Raw genomic sequence first — 21,778 nt, forward strand, 5'->3', positions numbered from 1 at the left:
TGAAAGAAAAGCAATTTGCTGCAGTTGTGATGGAAAGTTCTAAGTATTATTAAAGCATTTTTTTCTCTCATCAAGAGCTATTACTTCATCAACCGTGTGATCTTCATAGTAATCACAATAATTTAATACTATAAAACCTCTGACAATGATAAGACACACTGTTCTATAAAGTAATAACTTGTTGGGAACTATTTTGATTGATGGTGCAAATTACCTGCAGCTTGTGCATTTTGAACTCCATGTTGAAATTTCCTCTTTGCTCTGCAAAGGCTTTCCACTTGATTTTGGAATGTAACTGTAGGGAGTTTTCTTATCGGCAAAAAAGACTGAGATCAGGCAGTGAGAAAAGAGGAGGCCTGGGTGCAGTCAGCGTTCCAGGTCATTCCAAATGTGTTGCGTGGGATTGCAGTCAGGACGCTCGAGTTCTTCCGTAACATCTTTGGCAAACCATGTTTTTATGGAGTTTAAATTGTGCACAGCAGCAATGACAGGTTCGAACAGGTTTGCTTATCTTAGTCCCAGTAGAGGAAAGGCTGAATTATTTCCTTTTGCCCATACAGTGTAGCTAGCTACTAACATCACTCACCATTAATGGAAAACTGCCTGCTCAATATACAGTATATTATCATTATCGTCCTCTGGAGAACAGAAATCCTGAAAGACACACGACTGTATGTGAGTCAAACTATATTTACACCTTCAGATACATTACATTCAGTAGTGATGCCTCAGTGATTGAAGTTCAATACTTAAAGCCTTAGCACTACCAAGCTGCTGCTGATGTTGAGTTCTAATGTAAGACCCTTAACTATATCAGCTCCAGGGATGCCGTATCATGGCTGACCGTTTGCTCCTAACAAGCTGGTGTGAGCAAAGCAAAAAAAATTCTCTGTAGTGTAATATATAGAGAGATCTACAGAGATCTAATATATACAGTCTGCTCTACAAAGACCTCTTTTAAGTGTTGGGAAGACAGAACAGTGTACACACAGTGACCGTAAATGCCAATTGATTATCACAAATCCATTAAACACACACACACGCACACACACACACACACACACACACACACACACACACACACACACACACACACACACACACACACACAGAGTACTCCCTCCCAAACTGCCTTTATTAATTCATATTACACAGTAAAATAATGCGTCCGTGTCTTCAGTGATCTCTTCTGTCTCTTCACACAAGACACACACACACCACGTGGTTTATCACGTGGGGTTATTTCAGCAGCCACTCATTCACTGCAAATAAAGCACAAACAACAGTAAAGGTCATGGTTAATGATATTAATGTGTTTAGTAAGTACTGCAATGTGTATGTGTTTGTAAGTGTGTGTGACACATACCCCTATAGTGTGTCCTGAGTGAATTAGCACACTGGTGTGTGTGCGTGTTTACGTTGATGTTGGTGTATATGCAGCGCTGGTTTAGGTTCTGTTGTGGCCGATAGTTATCGCTCAAGCTGAGGAAGATCTGAGATGCGGCATTTTGACTGAGGAGACGCAGAGACTGCAGCTATACACACAAACACACACCAGTTAGAGAGAAGCAGCTGAAATGTCTTGGCGGTACATTATAATTACAAATGTAAATGAAGGCTAGGCTTGGGGAAAAAAGTTGAAAGTATGCTACAGGCTGTTGAGAACGTCTCAGTGTGTTAGGGCTTTTAAAGATTCTATCCAAGTACGCAAACAGCTAATCTGTGAGGAGGCAACAGTGGAACAGAGGCTTGAAATGTTTCCTGTGGATAAAAAGCTACATTTTGTGCTAAAATTTATAAAAACGCCAGGACAACATTTTTTAATACTCTGAAAAACTCTGCTATTGATCCCAGGCGATTTATCTCATGGCCAAGATTTTGAAATCTCTATGGACAACTCTCCAGTCTCACTCTTGGTCACTGCACGCACCCTTGTAGTAACGATGGACAATCAACTGTCCTTTTCTTCTCACATTCCTAATCTAATATCATGTCGATTTCTTTTTTAAAACACCAGGGAAATTCTTCTGTTTCTGCCGCTCAGGTGTGGGTTTAGTCCCTCGTCATATATATACTATATCTAGACTGTAACTCATTTATTTACATTTACAGCATTTGGCAGACGCCTTTATCCAAAGAGACTTATAAATATCTCATTCATATAACTAAGCAGTTAAGGGATACGGGCCTTGCTCAAGGGGGGAATTAAACTTATGACCTTCTGATCAGAACTCCAGCATTTTTACCACTGAGCTACCCCTTCCCCCCAGGCACACTTCTGGTAGGTCTGCCTCTAAAAGACATTCAACCTCTGCAACTAATTCAGAAAGGAGCTGCATGACTTTTCAAGCTTCCTATATTTATCCTATAAGGCTCGCCTGCAATGCCACAATGGACAATGGACCAGCAGCCCTCTACCTTATAGCACGTACAGTGCAACCAGAAAGCATTCACAGCACTTCACCTTTTCCACATTTTGTTGTTACAGCCTTATTCCCAGAAAGATTAAATCCATTATTTTCCTCTGAATTCTACAAACAATACCCCATAATGACAACATGAAAGGGGTTTGTTTTACATCATTGTGAATTGATAAAAAATAAATAAATAATAATAAAATAAATCACATTTACATAAGTATTTAAAGCCTTTGCTCAATACACTGTTGAAGCTCCTTTGGCACCAATTACAGATATTTGTCTTTTTGAGTTTGATGCTACATGCTTGACACACCAATTTCTGGGCAGTTTCTCCCATTCTTTTTTGCTGAACTTCTCAAGTTACATTAGATTGGATGGGGAGCGTCAGTGCACAGCCATTTTCAGATCTCCAGAGAGGTTTAATCGGGTTCAAGTCTGGGCTCTGGCTGGGCCACTCAAGAACATTCACAGAGTCGTCCCATAGCCACTTCTTGTTATCTTGGCCCTGTGCTTAAGGCCGTTGCCCCGTTGGAAGGTGAACCGTCACTCCAGTCTGCGGTTCAGAGTGCTCTGGAGCAGGTTTTTATCAACAATGTCTCTGTGCATTGTTGTTCCCTCTATCCTGACTAGTCTCCCAGTCTCTGCCGCTGAACAACATCTCCACAGCATGATGCTGCCACCAACATGCTTCACTGTAGGGATGGTATTGGTCAGGTGATGAGTGGTGCCTGGTTTCCTCCAGACATGACGCTTGCCATTCAGGCCAAAGAGTTCAATCTTTGTTTCTTTGTTTGCACCTTCAAGTGTCTTTTGGCAAACTCCAGGCAGGCTGTCATGTGCCTTTTACTGAGGAGGAGCTTCCATCTGGCCACTCTACCATATAGGCCTGAGTGCTGCAGAGATGGTTCTTCTTCTGGAAGGTTCTCCTCTCTTCACAGAGAAATGCTGAAGCTATTTCAGAGTGACCATCGGGTTGTTGGTCACCTCCCTAACTAAGGCCCTTCTCGCATGATTGCTCAGTTTTGCCATGGAAAAAGCTGTGAATTCTTATGATTTTTTTTCCTTTTTTTATCTTTTAAAATATTTGAAAAGATTTCAAACAAACTTCTTTCATGTTGTCATTATGGGGTATTGTTTGTAGAATGTTAAGAAAAATAATTTATCCAATCTATTTTGAAATAAGGCTGTAACATATCAAAATGTGGAAAAGGTGAAGCGCCGTGAATACTTTCCGGATGCACTGTATCTTAACTCACTGCAACACACTCCCTTTGAACCTCAACCACTGCTTGACCGGTTCCACCATCTCTCAAGGCATACATCTCAAGACTACAAGACTCTTCACTGTTCTGACACCGTTTACTGTTCTGAGGTGATGGAACAAACTTCCATCTGGTGTCCGAACAGTTGAGTCACAGTTTTCAAATGTACATATCTTCAGAAGGGTTTAAAAACTTTTACCAATATACTCTCCCAAGAGATTTTTAGGACTTTTCAGTCTTTGATTTAATGAACCAGTATTGAAATGTATTCTGATCCTGATTCCTATAATTTTCTGATCATTTTCAAAGCATCTTTGTGGGTTAAGTGTGTCTGGATAAGTGTGTCTACCACGTTAAAAATGTTAATGCGGTAGCACTGTCAACCCCCTTAAACTGTTGCCTCTGGTTTGTATAGTGTTTCTAATAGACCTCAGCTATTATGGGATTAGTTTATGGTTCACCTCAATATGTGAGACATAGACAGGTTTATTCATCAGGATCCATGTGACCGTTTCCAGGCATGGCGGCACAGTCAGGGAACCTTCGTATGTTATAAAGCGCCACGTTTCAGGATACAATTCCTCCAAGTCCAGTCCCATTAGTTCGTATGCGTCATCTGTGGGGAGTTACATCGGGTGCATTGTAAAGATGTTGTTCTCACTATCACTTGTTTTAATGGTTTAAATATTAATTTTTTTTTGTCTCCATGCATTGGTCATTTTACAAATTATTTTATTACTTGATGATTATTGGTATAATCCTTATTTGGATGTAATTTGTTTTTATCCTGCTGTTTTTATGTGGTAGCTTAGACTTATTTAATTGTCACGTCCAAAAACTTGCATAAACTTTCTTTCGGCTTCTCCCATTAGGGTTCGCCACAGCGGACCATCCACATGTTTGATTTGGCACGTTTTTACGCTGGATGCCCTTCCTAACGCAACCCACCCCATTTATTCGGGCTTGGGACCGGCACTAAGGCTTGTGCAACCCTAATGGATGGGGTTGGTTCCCTGACCGGGGCTCGAACCCGGGCTGCAGTGGTGAGAGCGCCGCATCCTAACCACTAGACCACCAGGGAACGTCCAAAAAATTGCATATATTTTTAAATTTATATTTTCAAACCATCAACACAATAATACAATTAAGTACACAAAAAGTAATAAAATATGATTGGCTTTTAAGTTGTTCTACTTTACTAGTTACCTATTGTATATAAAACAAACAAATGCAATCATTGTTTAATGCTTGAATTTAGCCAATCAGTGACAGCCAGTATGGCCAATTAGCTATTACTACCTGTACATGCATCCAGTGGTGGACAGTAATGAAGTAAATGTAATTCGGGACTGTCCTTAAAAAGCTTTTTAACGTATCTGTACTTTACAGAAGTATTTTTATTGGGGGAGACTTTTAAAGTCAAATATCTTACTTTTTACTCAACTACATTGTGCGAAAATCAGTCGTTCCTTAACTTGTTAAGCACGCAGCAAGCCACCAATCACAACATTTAGAGAGGAATAAATGATGGAAGAAACTCTCGACTCTAACTTGCCACAATACCCGTGGCCATATTCGCACGATTTTCTATTAAGTAATTGAAAAGAAGGTTTTGGGTTCATGATAAATTTTAATAAATATCAGTCATTATTTGACTTATTATCATCATTCTATTAATAAATTGTTGTGCTAAGAGTAACATTAGAGTCTTTTCACATAAACTGAGTTGATTTAGCAAAAGTCTTGTGACAAAAATGATAATAGGAACATTATAGCCATAATACATCATAGTACTGTGAAGTACATCTGAAGATAAATACTTTTGTATTTTAACTCAAGTAAAAGTATAAAGAGAGCATTTTTACTTTTACTGGAGTAATATTTTACCTAGTATATCTCTACTTTAACTCAAGTACATATTTTATATACTTCGTCCACCACTTCGTGCATCCATTGGATATTTTTAATAATAAAAAACAAACAAACAATGATAATGGGCGTGGCCAGTTGGGTAAATGTACAGTCAGGAGCCAACCAGATAAGATATTTATTAGAATGTTCTAGTAAACAGAATATACGGTATATTCATAATAAAATGGCAATCTGTTAAAGCTGCATGAAGTTGAGGAACAAAATAGTCTTACGTTTGTATGTGATTCGAGTGATAATTTCCCTGCTCAGCATCCGAAGGAGAAATGGATTGGTGGGCTCCGATATCTGTGGAAAGGAAACCTTATCGGTCCAAATACTTTAATGCAGATGTATCAAGTGTCATATTCATTTCAATATAGTAATGTAAGATTATGTGTAAATTAGATTATAGAGATTAGAGTGAAGAGTGTATCCGTAGGCTCACACACTGCATACACCATGCGTGGGCCATTTCAGACATTCCAGCATTAAATCCTGACTTTTTGGCACTAAATAAAACAACATATCGAATGCTGACTCACACATGACTCTGACTTAATGTTTACTTAAAATTCACATAATTGTGTATGGAATATCTGCCTAAATCTTATGAGCTAACACATTTGACTGCACATATCATGTGTGTGTGCATGTGTGCGTCTACGAAGTAAGCAACTACAACATCCCTTGAATAATAGGACATCTAGTATTTGCTGGAAACCTGGCTCTATTATATGTGATCCTGTCGGTCTTATAACGACACAAAAACTGTCTGTACAGCAGGAGATATTTTCACCTAAGCATGGGAAAGGTGTTTTTGAAAAACTGAATATTCAGTGTGATGGTTATCTAAGATGGATAAGTTGTAGCTGAAACTGTTAGAAAATTTGCTCAGATAATTGACAAAGATTACCCATAAATCCTGAATTTTCCCTTCATTTGAAACCTGTTCCAGCATAACAATGCTGCTGTGCACAAAGCCAACTCTGTGAAGATATTGCTTTATATGGACTGGAATGAAAGATCTTGTGTTGCCTGCTATAACACTCTGACCCTCAACCCTATTGAACAGTTCTAGGATAAATATGAACCTTAACTGAATACTAGGTCTCCTCACCTACATCAGTAACTGACTTTACTAAGGCCCCTGTGGCTGAATGAGCAAAAACTCCACAAAATATGGTAAAACATCTTCCCAGAAGGCTGGAGATTACTATACCTGGTTCCTAGTGTGGATTCTACAGTTCATCCATGAATGTTAGAACATTCCCCAAATTATTAAGCTTCCTGGAATTCAATGTGATATTATTTGTGCAGTGTTTTGAACTACAGAAATTGTATAAAGCAGCTAGACAGTAGCTAAAAGTGACAGTGCAAAGAAAACAACGTTGAAATGATGAAAACATGATTGAGGGAGACTAAGTCCTTTTCGTGGATAATGGAGTTAGAAAATCTTAACAGGCGCTATCCAGGTGCTGAACAGCCAGTATTAAATGTGTTGCGAGGATGCTTAGTGTACGAGCAGGACAATATTTTCACGATTACAACAGCAGTTGTTAAACTATCTACATTACATGAGAGATTCGTTTTTATAACCCACTGTGATCAGCCCATTGACATGCAGCGCAGGCGAGCGAGTCGCCAAAGGAGCGTCTAAACAACTCGCTATAATTGGCACATGGCGACCAATTAATGCACAGCAAAACAAAACAGGGTGATTCTCAAATTGTTTCTATAATCTTTTCCAAGAAGAAAACTACTCCGCTCTATGAAGTAACAGCTGGTAGTGCACTTTTTTCAATGCTATTTAGTATGTGGGTATGCGATTTGGGATGATGTGTATAGTTCAAAGTAATGAGTCTGGAAAGGAGCCTGGGAAAAACAAGCCATTTATGCAAAGTGAAAAAATAAATTTATTCATTCCTCCGTTGCAAACGAAGCCCCCACCCTCACAACAACACCTGGATAAAGCTTGTGGCTGCCATTCCTCTGACTTCAATAAGCGCAGCACATTTCCTTTGGGAATGCAATAAAGCGCCTTGGTATGACTTCAGCTCTTGGCTTCGTGACAATAAATAATGAATATTTACGCTTAGGTCTGGACAAAGCAACAGATTTACAAATCTTGTTTAAAAAATAAAGATGATGTTTTGTATTTCTATTGTATTGGAGAGCAAAATTGTTGTTCTGTTTGTTTAGAAGTCTATTAGGAAGGTATGAACATTACAGAATGTTGGATAAATATTAATCACTACACTGGCAGGTCATTCCTTGTTGTGCCATCCCACGAATCCAGAACTTCTTTTTGAAATCTTCCCAAGATCTCCCTTATCACCCTTACGGCTCCCTGTAGCTCTAGAAATCCGCATCAAGTTCAAAACACTGACTGCAAAAAAAATTAAATAAAAAATGAAAATGCACCAGCACAGGAAGGCAGCTAACATTCGGCCCTTTGCATAACATTCCCTTCGAGCTAGAAGTCAAGCCTGACCTTCAACATATATCATAGACATGTATGAACACTCTGTCCTGGCACTGTGGTGGTGTAACCACCCCTGGCTTTTAATACAGCTGAAAGTGCTTGACTGAATTACACAACAGCCGACATCGTTCGAAATGCACCACAACCCCCAAGCAATCTCAACAAACCTTAGCAAATAGGTTAAACATGGAGCATGGTTACCAGTTTGGAGGATTTCTCACCACTACCTTTACCCACGCCTGTCAACTTTAATCAGGATATGATCCTAGATGACAAGATCCCCCCACCCCCACCCCCAAACAACACCTGGCTAGAAATGGGACACTGGTAAGTGGTATGACACACAAAGGAACTATGTTTGCTACTAACGAGCTGCTGCTACAGACTGATACCAAGTGCAGCCGAGGGACAGATACATTATAAAGAGCATTTAATTGGATCTATGCGAGTGCAGAATGAGTCATTTAAAAAATTCAACATTTTCCCAGAAGAGAGGAATTATTAAAAGATTAAATGAGAACATCCCTAAAGTAATATTTTATTTATTCAAGATATACTACATGTATATGTGTGTCTATAACAACACGTTTCATTGTTGTAGCTCCTCTATAACAGGAATATGTGCTTTTGGCATCCTACACACCTGATCTATGACTGATGACGGAGACTACAAACCTCTTTTGTAAGTCATTCGGGGTTCAGATATCGGACAGTGATGTGTCGCATGCTGCAAATATAAAAATAAAGGGAAACAAATCATAATATAAACAAAATAAATATAGTAAAGTCAAGTATTGATGTAGTCGAGGTGAAGAGGACTGGGGTGCATTCCTTTTCATCCCAATTGGGTTACGGTGAGAGCTCTATAGCAGGAGAATGTCCACGCTAAACCCGTGTTAAGCATATTTTCATAGAGCTGGCTTTGTGCACAGGGGCAATGTCATGGTTTGAGTCTCATTTTGAAGTGGAGAAAGCATCTCATGCTACCGCATCCAAATGCATCCTATACAACCTCCAACTTTGTGGTAAGACTTTGCAGAACAAGCAACACATGGCTGTTGACCATATTGTGTTTATATTGAAGAGCCTCTGGAATAGAACAGAAATGCCTAGCGGTATTTTGCTGAAATGTGTTATAATTGTGGGCTACATAAGCAGTGAACTGTGACCTTCATGAAGAGGGAGATAATGGCGACGCCGTGCGGGCTCTTCTCTGCTTCGCTGTAGTTTAAATATAAATCCTGGTTGTAGTGTATTAACTGCACCTGAGCAAACACACACAGGACACTGTGTATAAGTGAAAACAGTAGAGCATTACATGATCGTAATAGTTAAAGCAGTATTAGTAACGGACGGCAGTGAGAATAATGGGGTTGGACGCAGAAAAGGAGTAATCGCCTGTCCTTAAAAGAATACCTAAAATAATGCTGATGTAATACTGATGTAATGTGGCCATGTGTGTTGTGTTATTAAACATGCAGTGTTAAGAAGCAGAGTGTGCCTTCCTCTGTCCACAGTGGTGTGGTTTGATGGATGGCTTTCACTTGCCGCGATCGTTTCCTAAAACTCGGAGCAAATCCTTTTAATCCTGATCTCTTAAGCCTTACTGTCTCCTCCTGATCTCTCTCAATCTTTGCTTGCTTTTCGATTTGTGCGAATCGAAAATAATTGAGACATCGTGTCCTCCCAGTAGCGGATGTGTACGAGAATAACTTGGCGACGATTTTTAACTTGCGTTCTCTTGCATTCGTCTGGCGAGGTTCAGGTCTCACCTCTCCAGGAAGGGCGTTCCCGTTGATCAGGTGCTCAGAGCCGTGAGTGTCGTCGCTGCCGAAATGCAGTCGGATCTCCTGCAGTGTGTACGTGTAACTCAGGGGACCGCCAGACAAGCACACGCGCTTAGAGCCATCCACGCGCAGGATCACATGACGCCCCGTGTTATAAAGAACGCCACTTATCTGAGAAATACAAAGATGGATAGATACAAACAAGAGATGTAAAGAAATGTAAATAAATAAAAACAAAATCCATTTTTTTAAATCAAGAGTAAATCGGACAGAATTTATTTTACACCTTTTTTTGCCATACAGCAAACTGATTACACACCATGTTCATTATCAGGTGTCATTGTCTAAAAATAGATTGCCCCTATCACAAGCATTGCCCCAGACCCAGTTAAAGCATGATGCTGCCACCACCATGCTTTACCATGGTGTTCTTTTTTAAGTCTTGTTTAGATATCAAGAAAATCTTACACAAACATTTTTAATCATAATCACTTTATTCATGAAAATTATATTATAATTAATATTTTGTGCATAATGAATTAAAGGTGGTTGTTTCAAATGTTTCTATTTGTTATTTGCTTGAATTTTGTTGCTTGCTACTATCACATTGAAGGAAGAAAAATATCTTGCGTCTTACCTTAAAAAAGACAAACATATAAAACTGTCTGTGATTTATATCTAAGCAACATCATACAAGCCAGAATGTGGTTGTACAGACTACTGTGATTAGAATACTTATTCCTTCCAGAAACCAAGGCCATGGAGGAAAACATCTCTGAAGCCCTGGCCTAAGGTTGCATTCATTCATCCATGTCTTCTGCCACTGCATTTTTTTTTTTTGTAAAGAAAATAGATGGAGGACTCAGACACTGTATTGATCACAAGGTCTCAATATCCAGTACCATTGCTCCTATCTTCCTTTCAGAAAGCATAAGGGGGCCAAGATTTACCAATTTCGACCTATGAAGTGCCGATAATCTGATGTATATCGGGGAAGGCAATGAATGAAACATTTATCGCAAATACAAGCAACTACAAATATCTGGTGATGCCGTATGGTCACGTGAATTTGTCAATTGTTTTCCAGGCTTTTATTTTAAACCAAGTACTTCCTTCCAGATTTTTTCTGCACTCCTGCATTGATGAAAAGTGAAGCCTAGGATATTACTGAGGTACAAGTCACACTAAAAAGATAAAGTTAAAGAATAAACCCTATGTCAATATAGTAAAATTGTGAATTCTGCAAACTCTTTGACTCTTACAACCATTATTAACTTTTAAAGATCATTCCTCCAAAGCCGGCTGTGTCATTCAACTAGCCAAGCGATCCACAGGAATAAAAACAGCCGGTGGTATTATTTAATTTCGATGGCTTCACCAAGGACATGTAGACTGCGGTGTTCAAATCGCCTCTTGTGTTTGGTATGCATTTTGCAAAAATGTTAGTGTGTCCTCCAGTAAAAAAGGCAAACCAACTGGCTCACCCATGAGACCAAAAGGGTTCCCTTCCCCAGAGCATTTTGCTTTAACAACTGGCAGAACTGGAGCAGCAAGAATGCACACACAATTTCTTAATGAATTCATACACTGGCCTCACACTTTTTCAAAGCACAGTGGGGTTCAAACCACCATTTTGTCGTACTCACCTATGGTCTTATTCCGCGTCCTTTTAGGCATCTCTGCCTGTGCTATTATATCAGATATCAGTGTGAGTCAATGGGTGAAAGTAAAATCCCAATAAATTAAACTTGTATTTTTGTACAGCACAAATCACTCAGTGGCCACTGGCAATATCATAACTGGTCACCCTTTCACCTTTATCGATTATCTGCACAAGATGTTTTTTACTTATTGAACAGGTCCGATATGTGCAACAAACTATTTTGTTTCTCTTATCTATTTTGAGCAATCAGAAATCTGGTAGGACCCCAGGCAAAACCCACACACAAGAGCAAGCAATAAACTTCAGCTAAATTCACTTTGCATAATGTTCGCTTGGTGGTAATCGCTGTCACATCGGGGTGAAATTGAATAAAGCTGCAGAGGGAACCGAGCCCGCTGCAGCATTGATGTAATGAGGTGTGAGTTAATTCAACACTGGACTGACAGTGATTGCAATTTCACTTGACAGCAGAGAGTGAAACAACACTGACAGCCATGCTGGGAAAAAAACTACACCAAATGCTAATAAAATGGTGTCAAAACTCCAATGCTGAAGATGAATACTCTCTTTATTTCCTCCTCACACATAAATCTATCCAGACACAACTGACCTGCTGACATACTGATGCAGATAACTGTTCATGCTGTACTGTGATATTCAACACACTGCTAGCAAAGCTTTCGTTATGTTTTACTGGGTGGTGGTGGGGGTACTGTTCATTTTTTAAATGCAACTTGCTAGATGAAGTTAGATTACTGTGCAGACCTCAAATCAGGCTCCTTTGAGAGATTACATTACCGATGGTGATTATTATACAAAGGCTCTTGCAAGTGGTGCAACAGAATAATGTTTGTCCGGGTTTTGCATCAGCAAAACAGAGTTTTAAAGGTATTTGATTCCTGGCAATGCCAAAGTAATCTGGGACCCCAACAAAGCAAAACTGTCCGTGCTCTCTGAGTGGGAGGGAATGGCAAACTCTCTCATTTGTCAATCACAATGGCACAAACTAATCATTGAACAGGTCATGTAACACTTTAAGGTGTGATACACTGCCAGGTAATGCAGCATGAGCAGCAGTTTCAAACAATCTAGAAGGACACATAGTCAAAGCTTGAGAGCTTGAAAGCATTTTTGTCTTCACAACACATCCTGAAATATGCAACCTGGCATGCTCTACTCCTCCTTATGCCCAAGCTCTAACAATTTGTCCACAGCAATGTTCAAGCATCATTGCATTTTTTTATATAATTAAAAAATTACACTTTGTAGTTTGTTTTTAATTGTGCTTTTATGTTGTAGATAAGTTCTCATAACGAGTTCCTGAGTTTACGTTACAGAAACTCTAAACTAGAGATTAATCGAGTAATCAGCACCGATGGTTTACATCTGGAACTATCGACTATCTGCAAAAATACATACTGATAGTTTTTCCGGGTTGCATCTGTGCTGGAGTGGCTGAGAAGGTCCGCTGCTGTTATACAGTATGAGAGAAGCCGCTAGAGGCTAATCACTGATGCCCTGTGCTGTTTGTTTTGAAATGCGAGACCGCATGCTGTACCTCGTTCATGCTAGTTCATAGTGCATATGAATTGCAAATAACAATCAAACACTAAACAATGAAATTTTATTTTAAAACGTTTATTTTTATAATTTATTTTCGTAATATGTTCAGTACTATTTTACTATATAAATTTGTTTATTTTTGTTATGCAGTATCCAAAACTATCGATTCATATATAGGTTATTGGCAAGTACGATCCAACCTAGCTATCGGTAAAATCCACCATCGGTCGACCTCTACTAAAAACGTCTATGCTCTCAGACTACGTCTAAAACTTCTTGACTAAGACAAAATAGTTTCTCATGTCAAAAACCGAATACCGAAAGTTCTTTCCGGAGGACTTTCCTGTGGTGGAAATCCTACTAAGAATTACAAAGTGCTGACACTTGCATGCTTGTGAATGAGCTAGAAGTGGTAAGTAAAATATAAGTGCTTTAATAAGTCTATTATTTAAAGAAGAATAAATTATGAAAATTCTAAAGAATGTTTGCTCCAACAGTAAATCATGAACAGAAGGTGAGGAGATAAAGATGAGGACTAGGAACATACTAAATAATTAAGAACACTGACATGTGTTGTGACTAAACAAAGCATCGTTCTAGTGTGTGTGTGTGTGTGTGTGTGTGTGTGTGTGTGTGTGTGTGTGTGTGAGTGGCTGGAGGGTATATGTACGTATGCTTCTTTCCACTTGGCTTATGAATATGTATGACCATGTGGGCGACGGGGCTGCCTCTGCTGTACTACAACAGATTTATTTGATCCCATGCGCCAATGATCAATCATTGAACAATGGGATAATTGCTCGGCTAATTTTTTATTGCAGATTTGCATAATATTTTCGCTTACCATGTTATTAGTTAATGGGCTGGATGCTGCGAAAGACAAGAAGATAATCACATTCAAGCGAGTCTCAGAGTGATCCATAAGAAAAGCATAAACTGCTTTATCTGATCAACTGAGCAACTTGAAGACTGGGTCAATTCGTAGTCAAGTCAGACAGACAGCCTGAAGTAACAAAACTCTCTTTAAAAAAAGACAAAAAAAATACAACGCAGCCGTATTACGAAGACCAATCAGATTAGACTAGAACCCTGGCCCTATATTATGTCTTATACATATAAATATTACAGTTTAAAAAGGTGTAGTTGCTATTAGGTTTCATTCCGGTGATATGTTCTTGGTGAAGGGGGGAAAAAAATCAATCTAATGCGTATCTTTTAGTGTTGATGGAGCCTTATTAGACAGTGTAAGCTGAGAGTAAAAATAAAATAAAGAATGATTAAAATTCCCTTCAGATATGTAATTCATTTTATATTTTTATCTCCTCCTAGAGTGAAGATTTTGAAATGGATCAAAAAGCATTTCATGTTCAGTCTGAACCTGCACACAGCTTATGATCACATTATCGATCTGTCTCAATCTGCGGGTCGATACGGTTCAAACTCGTGGGCCTGACTGGAGCGAAGTTCTCCATGCCTACAGCTTTATTTAAACTAAGAATAAAATAAACGTTTGAAAATATCTGGACAATTTGGAGCATTATGTAAATTCATCTAACTCACTTATGGCGTTCTATACCTGAATGTTTGATAGGAAATTATTATAATGATTTTTACTCACTGCTTAATCACGCCCCCTTGTGTAGAGAGAATGTAACTTGTAAGGATGTGCATCTCCATAACTAAAGCCGATGCGATTCGCATCTCGACGTGTATACGATACATTAAAGATGCATATGAAGCAGCTACTGTTTCGATGCAGTGTGATCCGATTTCGATTTGATTCGACACAATGCGACTCAATGCAATACGATGAAATGAAAAAAAAATGTTGCTATGCAATTCACTATGGTACAGAGAGTTTACTTTTATTTCTTTGGTTCAGAAAGACAGCAAATAATTAATTTACTTAAATCACCCTTTCACAAACAGGCCTGTGGTGTAAAAAAAAAAAGAAAAAGAATAGAAAAAGAAAAGATGAAATAAAACTAGATGTTCTTTTCCTGTTCTGTCTCCAGGAAGTTACAGCTCTGCCTCTGCCATGTTAATCTGTATTCTCTCAGGACACGCCTCGATCGCCGTAGTATTGGGATACGTCATATTCACGCAGCAGCAGTGGCGCTGAGAGAATGCGCTTGAGAAACAGTATAGCGATGAGAAATCAATCTACATATTGGTCACAAATTATTGGTCACTTTCTCAATAATAAAAGTGTAGCGCATCTACTAATAATCCTATGTAAGTTAATTGTTTTTTGCCTAAGATACAAATGCCAACTTGCATCTGATGCACAATTTTTTTAATTGATGGATTGATGCATTTCCCTTACCTTTCTTCCTCCAGTGACGCGTAGTGGGGTGAGGAAGGGGTCAAAAGTCAAACGGCGAGTCTCGATGTTTACCGGCGACTGCCGTTTCCCAACGGAGCAAAGTTTCCACGCAGAGTTCACCAATCCCCAAAAAGAGGGAACTGAAACACAAAGACAAACATTACTTATATGTGGCTTGTATTAAACAGAATGTTTTAGATGCTGCATGCCAGCTGCATGCCAACAGTTTATTGCTGATAATCAGGCATTTCTTAAGATGTTTACGTGGCCTGTTGTGTCCTGCCTTGTCTAATTACATCATTTGGTTTTATTCGATTCATTCTAATCATCTTTCATTTGCATATATAAAGATGTCATTATACTTCTTAATCGCTGAATTAGATGCAAGACAACGATGTAGAAAAAGAAAACGCTTCGATACAAGCTGATATCTTTACTTTGTTTTTGTTAACGATGTTCATGATTTCTACATGCTTGTTTACAATTCCTTTTGCTGGATTTCTGATTAATAAGGAACATTTTGCATATTTTGCCCTCTGGCTACACATCATTCTGTAATTGTTTTAAGAAGATGAATAAAATGAAATTGTGAATATTCTAAACTCAATTATTATTGTGCATCCTACAGTCTGTGTCTCTTACAGGCATTTAAGCACATAATTGTGTTCATATTCAGTGACCTACATAAACTATAGCTTTCCCAGAATAGTGACAGTAATCCCGCTTTTGTGCATCGTGTCACGCAGATGAACACAGCCGATAACATTCTCGCATTGTTTGTCTTAACCCTGTCTGAATTCATGACCAAACAACAGTGTGGTATATAAACACATTGCTTTACAATCGTTAACATTTTCTGTTTTCTCTAGAGATTGTTTTAGCCAAACACTTTCATTATTATTCTGCTGTAGCTCTGTCCTAATCACTATTCCTGCTCTACTATTCTCCTTTAGCCATGCCCTCTAATCATTATTCTCAAATGTTCTCCTTTAGCCACACCCTCTGAACATTCTTCTCAATTGCTCTGCTTTAACCACACCCTCTGATCTCAATTGCTCTGATTTAACCACACCCTCTGATCATTCTTCTCAATTGTTCTCCTTTGGCCATGCCCTCTGATTATTATTCTCAATTGCTCTGATTTAACCACACCCTCTGATCTCAATTGCTCTGCTTTAACCACACCCTCTGAACATTCTTCTAATTATTTATTTTTTTAAATCATAATTATTAATAACAGTTCTGACTCAGCCCTGCCTTCGATCATAACCCCCTTCTCTCTTGAATGCTCTCCTTAAGCCCTGCCCTGTTCCAGCTTACACCTGCCCCTACTTCGGATGCCCCCCAATCTTTTATTATTATTGTTACCTTTCCACCTTTTTTACCTAAATCACATCTTTTGGTAATTTTTCTCACCTGTTATGCTTTATCCACACCCTTTGGGCATTATTCTTATCCATTGTGCTTTAGCACTTGCCACAATCTTCAGGGGTGTGGATCTCATCTTTCCAGGCCTATGTTGAATATCTTAATGCAAAAGATACATTGATGCTACAGTGACATTAGTTTTCCTCCTAAAGAACATGTTTTTGAACTAAATCTGAAATAAGAGGTTACTGTGCAAACCAACAGACGTGCATTTACCTAAACCCAATTCCTGAGTCTGGAGCCTTTTCACATAATGGACATTATGATTAAGTGTTATAGTTCTTTTAGTGCTGTAACTGTGCTGCAATTTTATTTTCTTACCTTCTTATGCTTTGGTGTGGATATTTACGGTGTGTGGGCTTTGTATGGTTTTATGCTGTGCAGATCCTTGACTTATTAAGCAGAGCTCTAAGCCAGCAGGACTGACCTTTATAAGCACAGTGTAAATGAAATAATTGGGCATTTGTCACACATCATTGCATCTGCCATCTGCTCCAGATTGTGCCTTGAATCGGATGCTTTAACAGAAGTAGCGTGTTCTTTTAGGTGAGGCATGAGGTGTGAAACAGATAGTAGTGCACCAATCAAAATAATTCATGCGCACTCTGAATCTGGGTCCTATTACACACAGATTACATTTCTGGGCTGGTTTGATAATCTGTTTCTGCATTAAAGCGTGCAAAAGCTGACTTATTCATCTGTATTGACTTATTCACACAATTTAATATAATTGACGTCACAGCAAATCCATATGTGCGCTGACCCAAATAAACACCCGCTCAGTGGAAGCTCGTCTTTCTACCTCGCTTATGAGGCATTTATAGGGGGAAATTCATGGTAGAAGCTTGTGTTCTTACCTGGTATAAAACTTCCTTCTATGACATCTTTATAAGCCCACCATCCATCATGGGGCATTGAGGATGCAGGCTGTGCTACAAAAACAAACAAAGAAACAAACAATAAAAAAGAAAAACCCCAAAAAACCCCAGAAAGAATGGCACAAATTCGAAGCTTTCCCAACTGCCTGAGACGAGTGTAACAGACGAACACAACAGATGAGCTGTTATGCTTAGCACTTATCGGTTGTTAACGGCATTCATCTGTGATTATCTTCCTCTATAGCAATATTCTCACTGCAATACTGCACTGGACATCACAGCCAGAGACACAGCTCCGATAGAAACCCAGTGACGTATGGCATTTGCAGGCTTCTACAGCAGCTCAAAGTATGCTGTGTTTTAAAGAGAGAGATTTCGATCTCATATACTGTATCTAAAGCAAAAGACTCCCTAATAAAACATGAGGAAGATACCTTGTGAGGAAGGAACTGAACTGAGAATTCATACTGGTTCTAAATGTCACTGGGTGCTGGGGTCCTCGCTGGAGACACGGCTCCACTGAGAGGAACTGGGCATGTTTGGCATTGAAAGAAATCTCTCCAGTGCTCTTATTGCTTGTCCAGGCCCTGTGGCCATCATATATCATCCATTTGATGCTTCAGTCTTATTAGAGCCAATTGCAGTAACACTAAAGAAAATTGTAAACTTATAATAGAAACAAAAAAAAAATTCAGCACCAACTTAGTAACTGAATTTATTTATAATTTATAATACAAGTATAAATAGTTACTTCCTTTCTGGTAGTTGGTGAATATTGCTTTGTTTGATTATTTGCATTTGTTTTGTTTGTTTTTAAGTGTTTTGGCAGACTGGAAGGAAAAACAGGAGACAAGCCAATAGATAAAACAGATAAAAACAGAACATAAAAGAATATATTCTTATACTTCAAAAAGCAGACGCGGGCTCTTTCTCTAATGTAAGAGAAACCCACCAGCTGCCAATGCTCTGTAGCACTCGTCCTTCGTCCTTGATGCCTGTCTGTAGCCCTCTTCTCTCATATTCATGTCTGTATTGCTAGTGTGTTACGTTCGTCTGCTGCAATGATCTCTAGCACTGCTCTGTAACATTTCCCTTCTCCGCTTCAATGATGTTGGCCAGGACGTTCGTCTGTCCCAATTAAAAACCTGCCTGTAACATTTCTTTAATGACTGGAACTCATCTGTAATCAGGCCCAGGCTCAGTCTTAGCCTAGGGACTATATCACTGTCCACTCAGCCACACAAGTCTTATAATGTTTGGCAAGACTCAGTCCTGCACAAGGTTCAAATGAGCACCTGGATGATTGATTAATCTCATTATCATCACCAAAAGCATCTATAACAATGTGCCTGATAGTAAAATGACACATTATGACATCACAATATTTGTGTCTAGAAGTCAGGTGTGACAGTGTGCACTCACTCAGAGATTTACACTTAGGTGAAATTAGTGCAATGATTAGATCACACACTATTGAAGTGTTAACAGAGGACTGCAAGTTTTTTCTTTGTAACAATTATTATTCATCACTTATATATCATTAGATATAGTATATTAGATAGTTACCAATGACATTTAATTACTCATGAATATTTATTCTTCTTTGACAGAACACACTGAGTCATCAGAGCGCAGGAGCCTACGTAAGGGTGCAAGTGCATGGAAAAGAAACTCTCCACATGATGTCCAAATGAATCAGAGGGATCATTCTTACCTTCTGCAACGAGGACATGAACGTGTAAAATAAAAATGAATTCCCAAGCGTGCTGCATCCTCGGTCCTTAGTCCATATTCACCGCGCTGTTCCGGTCCGGATGTGAAGTGATGTGAAAGAACTCAGGCGCGTTAAAGAAAAAAAAAGAAAGCGCGAGCGAAAAGAATAAGCGCAGGAACTCCGGAAGCCTCTTTATGATCAATAAGACTCCGGTGTGGTTTGAAAGCTGCCGCTGGAGAAACTGAAACGCCGCTGTGCATGTGGCCGCCAGAGGTCGCAACTGGGCTATTAGGGGAACTCTGCTGCGCATGCGCACCAGCTGCTCGGCTTCTGCTCAAAGTATGGGAATGCTGCAGGGTCCGGGCTGCTCGAGAAAAGTCGTGGGCGGGACTTTTATTGCTTTTTTCAACCAGTCACCTTACGCCTGGCTGTCACTCACGCTCTGGTATTGGCCAATCAGAGCTGTCAATCATTTTCTCTTCTTTTACATATGCAGAATGCATATAAAGGTTTCTTGTGCAAAAAAATGGGGAGTAATAAGAGACGCCACACTTTTACACACTTTCTCGACTGCTAGAATAGCTAGCTATATTCTGTGACAATAACATAACTAATTGTCAGAATAACATAATAGCTATTTGAAATAAAACAACACCACACTGCAATCGAAACAAGGCCAAAAATGCTACATATGCAATGCTAAAGTAGGGAAAGACAAGCTCCTCATGTTGTTATATCAATATCATTTACATTTTCTCCTTAACTTATGCCTCTATCAACTATATCATTTCAGCAGTCTTCTAAGATTGTTACAAACCACACCGGATCTAACAACGACATGAATGTAAAACTGTGCGATGATAAAAACCTATTGAATCATTGGCTATCATGCAAGTTATGTTGCATTTTTATTATCTAGTATCAGTAAATATAGGTAAAATTTCTGACATTAACATCTTTGGTTGCAAGACCTTCTCACCCACAGTATAACATAGAACCACCGTTTAGGAAAGAAATGACCATGATTGTTTGAGATTGGTCATAATGCCAAATCATACAATTTGGCATTAATCACCTGCCAATCTCTTGCTTTGGAAACTGCAAGACTGTAACTGCAACTGTAATGTTGTTTAATGTAATAGCAATTGAACAAAAGCAGAAGAAAAAGCTATCAACACTCTTCTGCATATTTGTGCTCACAGACTGCTTAATTGGCTATTGTTGCTGTAAATAGTGGGGAAGTGAGAAGATTGTCATTATATATCTAATTGTAACTTCCTTAACTACGTGGATGGATGTGGCATTGATGGGATCCAAACATGTGATCATGATGATAGGTGGAAGTTTAATTTTAATTTACATCTACTGGCATGTTTTAGAGATCCAGATAGAGATCCTGGAAAAAGACACATGGTGCACATGTGAACACTCAGACTCATCAGCATAGGATGAAACTAGGGACCAAGAAACTGTGAGGGTGCTCCCAGCTACTTCTAGCTGTGTCACGGTGCACCCCCTAAGAATAGGTCTTATTTTCATAGAGTAGACTTTTTTTTTGTCCATCTGTAGTATAAGGACAATTTGGATGAGCAATTTCTAGAAGGTTCCTCACACGCTTTAAATAAAATCTGTTGTTGGGACATTGCTGCCCATCACTCAGCTCTCTCAATTATTCACCAACTACACCACACTACAGTGAACAATATAGTCATGTTTATATTTGTTATTCCCTGTACTGTATATTGTATTGTTGAAATATTACACAGGCATGCCCCCATTGCCTCAAAACAATTGCAGTGGAACAGCCAAATGTTGCATCAGGACTATCCCTGCTGGCAATGTTCATTTATAAGACGCAGTAGCATTCAACTGTTCTACTTAAAAAAAAAAAAATAAATAATGTAAAGAATTTAACCCTTATTTTTGATAAACTACAGAATGCTACACTGTGCTTGTGGCTAAATGTGTAGCCATTTGTTGCTATCATAGATTTGCTTTTATTCACTGACTTTGTCACTGACTTTGTATGATAACTCGGCATAAATGTTCACTCAAAATAATGAAGTAAAAGCATTCAAAGTTTTTAAAATAATAAATTATGATTTAGCCACCTAGCATGCTACTTGCTTTACAAAGCAGCTGCTAAGCATGCTAGACATTTGGTGTAGTACATACTTTGTACTCTTACCTGTTAGTAAAACGGTTTATTACTAATTTGTTCGCATGTTAATGAACTGTTTTGGCATTTGTTGCTAATCTCCTTACTTTTGGTTTTGGTTTTTATTCTGGCATTAAAACATTTGCTAAAATATAAGCATTTTCAGCATGATGCTAATAATAATTA

The 21,778-nt window shown here is 38.8% G+C and overlaps 1 protein-coding gene across 1 annotated transcript; it reads right to left on the reverse strand.

The window, feature by feature from the left end:
• Positions 1 to 1,117: 1,117 nt before the first annotated feature.
• Positions 1,118 to 19,705, reverse strand: ca10b (carbonic anhydrase Xb). The gene is made up of 9 exons (XM_046865533.1): positions 19,435 to 19,705; positions 17,700 to 17,774; positions 15,415 to 15,554; positions 9,848 to 10,033; positions 9,245 to 9,340; positions 5,827 to 5,899; positions 4,144 to 4,298; positions 1,367 to 1,535; positions 1,118 to 1,262 (listed from the first exon to the last, which is right to left on the reverse strand). Exons 1-9 carry the CDS (start codon positions 19,490 to 19,492, stop codon positions 1,240 to 1,242), a joined length of 975 nt encoding a protein of 324 aa, XP_046721489.1. The 5' UTR covers positions 19,493 to 19,705; the 3' UTR covers positions 1,118 to 1,239.
• Between the last annotated feature and the right edge of the window lie 2,073 nt (positions 19,706 to 21,778).

This window comes from Silurus meridionalis, chromosome 14 (assembly GCF_014805685.1).
Source record: "Silurus meridionalis isolate SWU-2019-XX chromosome 14, ASM1480568v1, whole genome shotgun sequence".
NCBI classification, from domain to species: domain Eukaryota; kingdom Metazoa; phylum Chordata; class Actinopteri; order Siluriformes; family Siluridae; genus Silurus; species Silurus meridionalis.

Excerpts from the sequence above, each read along its gene's own strand:
- ca10b (XM_046865533.1), bottom strand. The coding sequence starts at position 19,492 with ATGCAGCACGCTTGGGAATTCATTTTTATTTTACACGTTCATGTCCTC. Across the intron at positions 1,536-4,143 it reads TCTATGTCTCACATATTGAG|CTGCAGTCTCTGCGTCTCCT; the intron begins GTGAACCATAAA and ends TTGTGTGTATAG. Across the intron at positions 1,263-1,366 it reads ACTCAGGACACACTATAGGG|TGAATGAGTGGCTGCTGAAA; the intron begins GTATGTGTCACA and ends CTTTATTTGCAG.